This window comes from Nematolebias whitei, chromosome 14 (genome assembly GCF_014905685.2).
Source record: "Nematolebias whitei isolate Nwh7 chromosome 14, NemWhi1, whole genome shotgun sequence".
Taxonomy (NCBI): Eukaryota; Metazoa; Chordata; class Actinopteri; order Cyprinodontiformes; family Rivulidae; genus Nematolebias; species Nematolebias whitei.
Window position 1 is genome coordinate 16,668,845 of NC_056511.1, and position 10,518 is coordinate 16,679,362.

A 10,518-nucleotide genomic window follows, 5' to 3' on the forward strand; every position below is an offset into this window, starting at 1 on the left:
AGTTGGAGACTTACGGTGATTATTTATTTGCTGTTCTTGTGGTTTTTTTAGTCCATTATTGAAAAATATATATTTTTCCTGCCAAGTTTTTTTAAATAGATGATCCCTTTTTTCATTCGGCATAAATGGTGTTTTGATGTTAGGAAAAAACTGAAAACTGTCCATTCAGATATAAAACTTTGTTAGTCGGCCTTTACATCTGCTCACAGAGGAACCTCATGTCCTATTACAAGATGCAAATCTTCTCAAGAGTCTATTTGTGAACAAAAGTCCACCTGAACCCGTTTTATTACTTTATACAAAATCAGATAAGAGGAAGTATCTCAAGCTGAAATTTATTTAGACAAAAGTTGTCCATGTATGAGCTTAAAAACTAACAGCCTCTACAGTGATAGGAGTTCTGAAAGTGGGAGTCTGTGGAAAATTTGTGAGTACTGTAATTTCTGGACTATTGCACGCAGCTGAATATAAGCCACACCCACAAAATTTAAAAAGGTTGGAAAAAATTGTACATATATACCTATAGGCCACATGTGTATAAGCCATGGGTATCCACGTTGTAACACGAGATATTTACACAGAAAGATTTTTTTAAAAACCTTTTAATTAAATATATACTGTAACATACGTACAGTAAATGTTTTTATTCTGAACAGTGCCTGTAACACGGCTGGTAAAATAAAAAATACAGTAGCCTACTAGGAAGTCATTGATCACTGTCTTCATCTTCCTCCTGCACACTTCGCCCATGAGCTTGTTCTGTCCTCTTCATCTCATCCCCCCCCCCCTTCCCCTCCGCCTCCCTGGGGTCCCTGAGGGCACAACATGGAGGGAAGGAAACACCATCCTCAGTGGATCAATGAAACAGTTTCATTGATCTGCTGTGATCTGTTCGGTAGTTTCACTGGTCAGATTTATTTATTCATTTTTTAACTTTTATTTACACAGGTAGTCACATTGAGTCACGAGTATCCCCACCCCAGAGAGATGTGAATTGGGCAGCTATGTGAGCACCTGGGTGTGACGAGGCTAAATGTTTTGGTGGCATGAAGCTCGTTAGCCTGTCAAAAAAAAAAAATCCATTAATTAGCCGAAGCGTTGTATAAGCTGCAGTGTTCAAAGCTTGTGAAAAAGTAGTGACTTATAGTCCGGACATTACGGTAATTAAAGTCTTACCTGCTGTAGATAGCTTTTTGAACAACATCTGTTCAGTGAAATAGAGTTTAATTCTGACAGGATAACAAGCTAAGAGCTACTCTGAGCGGGATCAGGAGCAAAAGAGATTATTGCTTTTTTAAACTCAAATACAAACACATTCATCCATCCATCATCTTTACCCACTTCTTCCTTTTCGGGTCACAGGGGTCACTGGTGCCCATGTCCAGCCATCACTGTGCTAGAGGCGTGGTACACCCTGGACAGGTCGCCAGTCCATCACAGTAAACAAATTCACGTGAATGCTATTGTACAAAGTATATAATGTTAAACCTGAGTCAGTTTTTCATTTCATGGTTATTTATATAAAATTTGTGGCTTTTTGGATTGTACAGTTGTAGCATCAGCAGTGCACCCTGTCACATTTCCTGCAGGAATATATTTTAGCTGGAACAATCATGTACAATGGCCCCTCGTTATAACACAGTTCACTTATTCACTCGTTTTTTTATATGTATATTATGTGTACTGTTCATTCAGCTCATCATTACCATCATCACCAATGTATTTAAGAGCATATGAAGTGTTAATAAGAGAATGAGAAAGGTTTGTAGGAGTGTGAGAAGGGTTTATAAAGCCTAATATACATATAAATAATAAAATCAATATAAAGCCACAACTTTGCGGATTTTCACCTAAAGTGGGGGTCTCTGGAATGCAACCCCATGATAGGTGAGGGATCCCTGTAGTACCACATTTACAATGATGTTTTATTAAATAGTGTTTGTGCAACAACCTACTTTGGTCTTGGCTTCAGTAGAACCGCTCATTAGCTCATCTGAAACCTATCTACAGCAGATAAGACAATAAGCACAAACCTCCACTTCTAAACATCAGCACTTGTTCCTCTTCACAACTTTTGAACATCATACTAACCAGACTCCCAGAAACAGCCTTCTTGTCGACCGCTACAGGCCTCAAGCCGAACCGATTTAAATCCCGTACACTGAAATTAAATTGCAGCGTTTACTCTCATTTCATCAGGACTTTTGACAAACATATGTAATTTATTTGACGGTAGTGCACCTGCTACCAATATCATGATGCTAAAAGTTGACTGTCAGCATAGAGGAAGGCGAAACACCAATATCTGTGGGATGTTAATAACTGAGCGTACAGCGTGTTCAGATGAAAAGCTGGTTGAAGGCTAACTGTGAGATAAGAGGCTGCCAACAGGATATGAAGGCAGCAAAAGCCGGTTTCTGTCATGTTTATTAGGAGAGAGAGAGTCATAAACTGAAAACGCTGAGGACAAAGGCAGAACATGCATGGAGAGTTGTACATTTCTTCATCATTAAATGTCATATATGAGCCATGTGTGTTCTGATAATAAAACGCCATCATGTAAACCGTGTCCGCTTCATTCATTCATGAAAGACGCTGCGATGCTCCCCCCAAACAATCCAATAAACCTTTATTTATTTTTTATTTTTCAGTCGCACCAACATCAGAAAACTTTACGAGATCAAAATATTCTGCATGATTCACACAGTCTTTTACAAATCCTTTCTATAAACATTTGTGTAACTTTTTACCAGAAAACATTCAAGTCGATCAGTTCGAGTCCAGCCAGAGTTCCTTTCGTCGGCTGTGCAACTGGAACCACGTTCAACTAAATAAAAAAATATGACTGTGCCAATAAAATCTGAATCTCATGAAAGCATCAATTTAATCACTGTCTGAACACATAAAAAGTGGATTCAAGTCATTTCACTCCCAAAGTGGCTCAAATGGCATTTAGATATGATTTACAATGATGGAAATATGCATCAAATCAATAAGTGTGTGAAGATACGGCTCTTAAATATGTAAATTAATGTTCAGATAGTCTTGATTCAGGCTGTGTCTCAGTAAAGTGTGCTTATTTATCAGTTTCGAGCAGAACCGAGACAAAAACTGCTTCCAACAACGGATGAGAGGATGACCACAAAAACAAATGGATGATTTAAAGGTCATTTGTGCTACATCTTCCAACGCCCTTCAGTCTTAAAACACAGATCTGACTGGAGAAACAAACGTTCCCTTCTCCTATGGTGGGAAGAGATCACTTGGAACAAACTTTGACTGGAAAAGGAGAAACTTTCAGAGTCCCTTCAAAGCAGCAATTCAGATTTTATTTTTTTTTTAAACTGAGCTTTATGGAAAGTTTATAAGGAGTTAATATGTCACCTGAAGGAAAAAGCTCTTTGAGCGACTTCAGTTTGGAGAAATTAAAGTTAATTCTGACCAATGTGATGAGCTGAAACCAGAGTGGAAACACATTTAGTCCAAGCTCCACAGTTGCTAATGTTTATGTAAACAGTATACCTTAACATATTTTTCAGACTATAAGGTGCACTTAAAACCCTTTAATTTTCTCAAAAATCGACAGTGCACCTTATGTATTAACTCTGGTTGTGCTTACTGACCTCGAACTGATTTTGTGTGGTTATTGTGAATGAGTTGAATAAAGTTTGACTTATCTGACTGTTTTGTTTCGCTTAATGCGCCTTAGTCTGAAAAATACTGTACACAATTATTACCACTTTCCACTAAGAAAAGTGAATGATCATATAATTGCCTGTGTGGGTGTGTTTGTCTGTTGGCAAAATATCTCATTAACTACTGAACAGATTTTAACAAAACGCTCTCAAAGCAATCGCTGGATGTACATCTAAAACTGCTCAGCTTTAGGAGTCGACTCGATTCAAAATGGCCGCCACAGCTAACTGACTTTAGCAAACACAGAACTGGCTATAAAACAGTTAATTTCACTGTTTTTATGCTAACGTTTGGTGTGGTAGTAGCTGAGACTGATCCGCAGCACATACTTTAATCGACTGAGAAATTTTGCTTTTGAAACTTTACTAACTTTTGGAGTCAACTTTATTTGTGTGTTAGCAAAATAACACAGGATGGATTTCAATGAAACCGTCAGAAAACAGTTAAGGTGCTTTCATCTGCTGACTACACTTTGGAGTCAACTCAGTTCAGTATGACCGCCACAGCCAAGTGATCGTAGGAAGCACAAAAGTGACTACATCTGAGTCATTTTCACCAATCCTAAGCTAAAGCTAGGTGTGGTAGTAGCTGAGCATCCTCTCCTAAGACTTAACAGATCATAAAGAAAGTGTTTAAATTAAACCTTGGTATGCAGGTGATATGCATTCAAGGAATGCTATTTTATTATTTCTGTACAATTCTGCCATTATTTGCAGCAGCAGGTAGCTGTAGCACTTCCAGTGCAGGTTAGAGCACACCCCACAGGAACGTTATGATATGTCTGCTGGCATAACCATATACCATATTTTTCGGACTATAAGGCGCACCTAAAACCCTTTAATTTTTTCAAAAATCGACAGTGAGCCTTATATTCTGGTGCGCCTGATGTATTAATTCTGGTTGTGCTTATGAATTGATTTTATGTGGTGCACGGCACTCAAAAATCTGTCAAAATGAACTTGTTTTGCACAATGTGCCTTATAATCCAGTGTGCCTTATAGTCCAAAAAATACGGTAAAAGTGATTGTGGTAAAGTTTATAAAACAGCGTTTTCATGAACCACTTCTTTAAAACATGTGAGACTGGAGTCGTTTAAGGACCACAGTGGTCCACTTTGGTTCTGGTTCTGCTTGGATTAGCTGTTAGCTCACCAGTCAGTCAGAACTGAAGTCATACAAAGACCTATCCAAGGCAGGTAAGATACTAACTGTTCGTAACATTTCAACAAAATTCCACTTTCGAAGAGCTGAACTAACCCTTTATCAAAACAACAAGAGGATGCAAAAGTAAGGTCATCCTGGACCAGTTCACCTTTATACTTTTTAAAGTTATTATTATTATTGTAAAAAATCTTGTGCTTTGAGAAAACGCAGTAAACACATACTGTGTGCGCTGCTGCTCGCACAGGCCACACAGCTCAACAAACAAACCAGGAACAAAGGAAAAGGGAAGGAAATGATGCATTTACAGTAAGTTACGGTCTACTGAGACAATTTGCTACAGCAGGTTTTAGAAATCTACTTGACCTATTTAAAACCTGATGATAACATCACTGACATTTAAATGATTTTCTTTTTTTTTTTTAACCGAAATCAGTAACCATGCTGACAGACCATCGTACAAAAAGACAAGAAACGCACAGATCAAAAGCACTCGTCGAATCAGAGGAATTATTTTACCAAAAAACGTTAAAGTCCTAAAAACACATTTTTTTTAAAGATGCAAGACTTGTTCCTCTAACAACATACAGGAGAATGAAAAAAATACCAATTTCTTTCCTTGTAAGAAGAGCTTTGTTAAAAAGTTGTTCACCTGCTGGTTTGTCCTGTTACGAAAGCAGTGTGTGCGTGTGTGTGTCCACAGCTTATTTTTTAAAATCATACCTCTACACACACACATTATAACAGCTGACCCGCTCTCAGCAGGAGAACGACAGCAAGAGAAGCAGAAGACAGACAGGATGTTGACCCCTGCACGTTTCTTCCATTATCCCTCAGATAAGTCCAAAAGTCCTCCTGTCTCTCACGTGGGTGTGTAGTTTCTACGTCCCACCGTTGTACGAGTAGTCCGCCTTGTTGTGCATCACCAGCTTATCATCCACAAAGTAGAAGCTGTCGGACTGCGTCTCGTACGGGTGGAGGACCATCTCTCTGACTGTGAGCAGACACACAAACATCACATTAGAGCGCCGGTTCTTGCATAGGAACAACAATTAGGCGTAGATCAGATGGAAACTGATATCTGTTCTGAAAATAATGTTTCTTTGCAAACTCCGTAAGTATACAAAGATTAAAACGTTTTTAAAAAGTGACTAAAAACAGGAGATAAATTCTGCTAATAACCTGAAGCTACAGCTTAGATCTTTTCAAGTGAGGAGATAGGACAATTAATATCTTACCTGCTGTAGATAACGCTTGGAACAACCTCAGTTTGGAGGGTTAGTGAGCTAACGGCTTGTCTGAAGGTGGCCAAGACCAAAAAGAATGGCTGCTATTTTAAAACAACTCCAGTCTGAAAAATCTCATAGCAGCTAATGCAAACGTTATTCTATAAACTTTTACATCATTGTCCTATTTTTTGTGTATAAATAATATTTTATCAAATAAACACCTTCAGGTGGAACTGATAAATTTAGTGTCCAATAAAATAATGTTTGTGGCATTAGGATTGCCTTGTATTTTTAATAGAGCAAATACTAATTTATGTAGGCGCCTTTCTTCTAAAGTAATTTATGTAAAAAATAATAAAGTTGGTGTAAATGGTGACAACAGGGCAACTGGTAAGAATATGATATTTTTCCCCACTAAAATAATTGGATAACATTAAATTTCAAGTTAAGGAAAGTGTCTTGAACAGCATTTTGCTGAACTACAAAAATTGTGAGCCTAAAGTTATGATTAGCTGTTAGCTTATCAATCCGATCAGAATTAAACTTTATTTCTCCAAACTGAAGTTGCTCAATAACTATCTGCAACAGCTAAGATATTATTTATTCAGAATACCAATTTAAAATGTCTTCTTAACATTAAAGTGGTTTTTGTAGCGATGGATAATGGCAGGAGATGCAGCTCCTATCTTAAGTAGCCAAACCCCATTTCATTTGATTCATAATAATGTAAGAAATACTTAGAAATTAATATTTAAATTTGAATCGTACCAAGACATCAGTTAAAATGGTTAAACTATTTGTGTGAACGCTTGTGAAGCATTCACACTATTGTGATCCATTTTTCTTCTGTACATTTTTCAGCATCTTTCTCGTTGTGAAATTTTTGTGCTATTTCAACAAATCGTATCAAAATGCTCAGATCGTTCAGAAGCAGGGTGCTATGACTATTGGTAATGGTGCAACTTTAGCTTATTAAAATATTTAGCCTTTTCTGCCACTTTTTTTCCTCATTGAAAATGAATTGAGCTCATTTTACATCCTTCAGATCTTTTGATCTGTTACAACCTTTTACTGCTGCTTTCACATTTTGTTCTGGCTCAGGTTCCTTCCTTGTGTAAATTTAAACTTTTTGTCAACTACTTTTAGTTAATTTCAGCTGTTTGTGCTCCTTTTGGATTCTTTATACTAACTACAACATTTGTGTTTCTTCTCATTTATTTCTGCTAAATTCAGCTTGTTATGCTTCTTTCTGATTATTTATGCAAGTTTCAGCTTTTTCTGCTATTTCAGCTATTAGCAGTTTTTATGCGTTTGAGCTTTTTTTTTTAGCTAATTCCATATTTTTTAAACTCATTTAAACTTTTTCCCGCCTAATTCAGCAAAAAATGTGCTCTCTCAACTTCCTTCTGTTAATTTCAGCTTCTTTCAGGTTTTTAGCTATTCTTCAGGTATTTTTGCTAATTTAAGCTATTTCAAATAATTTCTAATTTTTTGTGTTCATTTCTGCTTCTTTCAGCCTAATTGGGCAAACACGTGTTCTTCATATTTTCGTCTGCTAATTGAAGCTTGTTCTACTTTTCCAGCTAGCTTGTTAGCATTTTTTAGCTAATTTCAGCTGTTTTCAGATAAATTCAAGTTTTTGTAGTGTTTTCTGCTACTTTCAGCCTAATTAACTACTTTCTGCTAATTTCAGCTTGCTATGCTCCTTTCTGCTTAGATATGCTAGATTCAGTTATTTTAGCTACTATTTAACTGTTTTATGCTAATTTTTGCTTTTTCAGCTAATTTCACAGGTTTTGCACTCATTTAAGCTTTTTTTCAGCCTAATTCAGCAAAAATGTGCTTTCTCTACTTACTTCTGCTAATTTAATATTATTTCAAAACTTTTGGCTATTTTTCAACTTTTTTTCCTCGTAATTTCAGCTTTTTTCAGAAAATTTCCACTTTTTTGGGCTCATTTCTGTTTTTTCAGCCTAATTGGCACAATTGTGCTCTCTCCTTTTCCTTCTGGTAACTTAAGCTTCTTTCTCCATTTTCAGCTACCTTTAAGTTTTTTTAATTTTTTTTTAGCTAATTTCAGCTTTTAGAGCTAATTTACTAATTTTGTGCTAATTTCTGCTTATTTAAGCCAAATTCAGCAAATATGTGTTCTTTCTGCTTTCTTCTGCTAACTTAGGCTTGTTCTTCCTTTTCAGCTACATTTCAGTATGTTTTTAGCTAATTTCAGCTGTTTTTTTTAGCAAGTTCTTCTGCAATAAGCATTCACATTGCATTTTTGCAGGGAATGCAATTTCTCTAGTTAATTCAGTTGTTTGTCAAACAGCAAGTTAATCCTGGATTTAATGTCAAAAACATGTTTAACTAAAGTTCATAATGTGTGAGAAATTTATAACAAATATGAAAATGTATCTGTTTTTTCCTTACTGGATGAAGAAAACAAACAAAAAGAGCTGCTGGCATTTCTAAGACTAAATCATCCCAGTTATTTAAAAGCAGTTCAGGTTTTGTCTGTCAGTGCAGAGTATCAGCAACATCATCTGATTTCAAACACAAATATAACAAACACACAAGTGTCTCTTCAGTTTTTCACTCCATCCCTGATCATAAAGTTAGGAAGTTGTTTTTATTGAGATTTGTTGCGGTTGAAGACTCACTCATGTCCTCGGACAGAGGTGGGAATTCGTAGATGTGTTCACAGGTGTTCTTGCTGCTCGGCATACAGAAGCCGAACTCAAAGTCGAAACTTTTCAGCAACCTTTCTCTGAAATAATGTCTCTCAATCATCCTGAAGTTTTCTATCGGCCTATCTCCGACTGTGAACTCAACTCTGGAATGACAGTAGCAGAACAGGAAGAGCGCGTGAGGCGGATGTTTTCCAGACTTTTAGTTCATTCAGGTAATGAATCCAGATCTGGGTGCGTTCTCACTCACGTGGCTCCAACTTGCCGCAGTCGGAGGAAAGCGGGAGTGAACTGGTAACGGACGAAGCGTCCGGCGTTTGGGTCAACGTCTCGCTTCTCTCCTGCTTTATCTGAAGAGGAAACCAGATTGAAGCAACAACACATCAAATAATTTTACACATTCACTTTAATCACCATATTTTTCGGACTATAAGGTGCACTGGATTATAAGGTGCATTAAGCAAAACAATTTAAATTTGACAGATTTTTTTTGAGCGCCACGTACCACATAATTAAAACGCATCAGATTATAAGGCTCACTGTGGATTTTTGAGATCATTAAAATATTTTAAGTGCACCTTATAGTCTAAAAAAGTACGGTAGTACTCGACTAAAAGCAAACATGATCAAACAAGGGGAGCTGCGGCTGAGTGGTTAGAGCAGTCGTCCTCTAATGGGAGTGTTGGGGGTTTGATTCCACCAGCAGTCACATGTTGAAGTGTCTCTGTGCAAGACACTGAACCCCTCATTGCCTCCGATACGTGTCCCATCAATGTATGAATGTGAAAAAGCACTGATTAGTCTTTTTAGAATGATTTGTTCAGAGTAGTTTTGTACAGATATAGTAGAGTGCTGTATGAATGTGTATGTGGAGGTAAATGAGCACAGATTGTAGTGTAAAGAGCTTTGGGTATCTTGATTAGATGGAAAGGCACTATATAAGTACAGTTCACCATTTATCAAAAACTGAGTGGATCACAATCTGCTTGGCTTAAACCGAGCTAAACTGGACTGATGCTGTCGTCCAACAAGTTCAGTCTCAAAAACTTCATAGTGTGCAAACTGCTTTAAAAGCCTTGCAGTTCATTTCATTATGTACATAAAGTTTTATAGTTATTTGCAAGTAAATAGCAGCTGTTTTACTACAGATGCTGTCAAATCACTTTAGACTGTTTTTTTCTGAAACTGTCAGTGGGGTATACGTTCAAAAATTAGTGTTTGCACAATCTGCTGTGAAATTTTTGAGAAAGTTTTAAAGATATAAGTCAACCTGCGCTTAAATGTAAAAAAAAAAAGGGAAAGTGTAATAATGAACTTCTCATTTGTTTTGAGATTTTCTTCATGGTCTGCGTTTCTGTCATTATGAGTTACAGTAGTCCCTCGCTACGACTTTCGAGGCTTGCTCTTTTGCGGTTTTTCAAAGTAAGAGTGGACATGACACACAACTGGCTGACTGATGGATGAGCCGCAAGATCGGCATGGATTTTTAAATTTTTTTTCAAATAAATTATTTAAAATTATTTAGCACCTGCTGCACCTGTGTCCTGTGTGCAGCCCACATGTGCAAGGAGAAGCTCCTTCCTGTACTGTAGCATGTCATGATCTCAGCGCTGCAGCGGAGAAGTGGGCGTGGCCGAGAGCGCTGGCAGAGAGGGCAGAGAATAGATCATGACATTTTGTGCTCTTTTAGAGTGTTTAAAAATTTTGTTTGGAATATTACAAGAGTGTGGGAAGGGTTTAAAACACCTATAT

General features: G+C 37.1%; 1 protein-coding gene across 1 annotated transcript in view; it reads right to left on the reverse strand.

Annotated features, from left to right (window-relative positions):
• Positions 1-5,691: 5,691 nt before the first annotated feature.
• unc119b (unc-119 homolog b (C. elegans)) overlaps positions 5,692-10,518 on the reverse strand; it is a 19,744-nt gene continuing 14,917 nt past the window's right edge. Inside the window, exons 3-5 of the mRNA XM_037687337.1 lie at positions 9,017-9,116; positions 8,740-8,912; positions 5,692-5,850 (exon numbers count right to left, since the gene is read on the reverse strand). Coding sequence (XP_037543265.1) covers positions 5,738-5,850; positions 8,740-8,912; positions 9,017-9,116 — 386 coding nt within the window. The 3' untranslated portion in view covers positions 5,692-5,737. The remainder of the gene's footprint in view (positions 5,851-8,739; positions 8,913-9,016; positions 9,117-10,518) is intronic.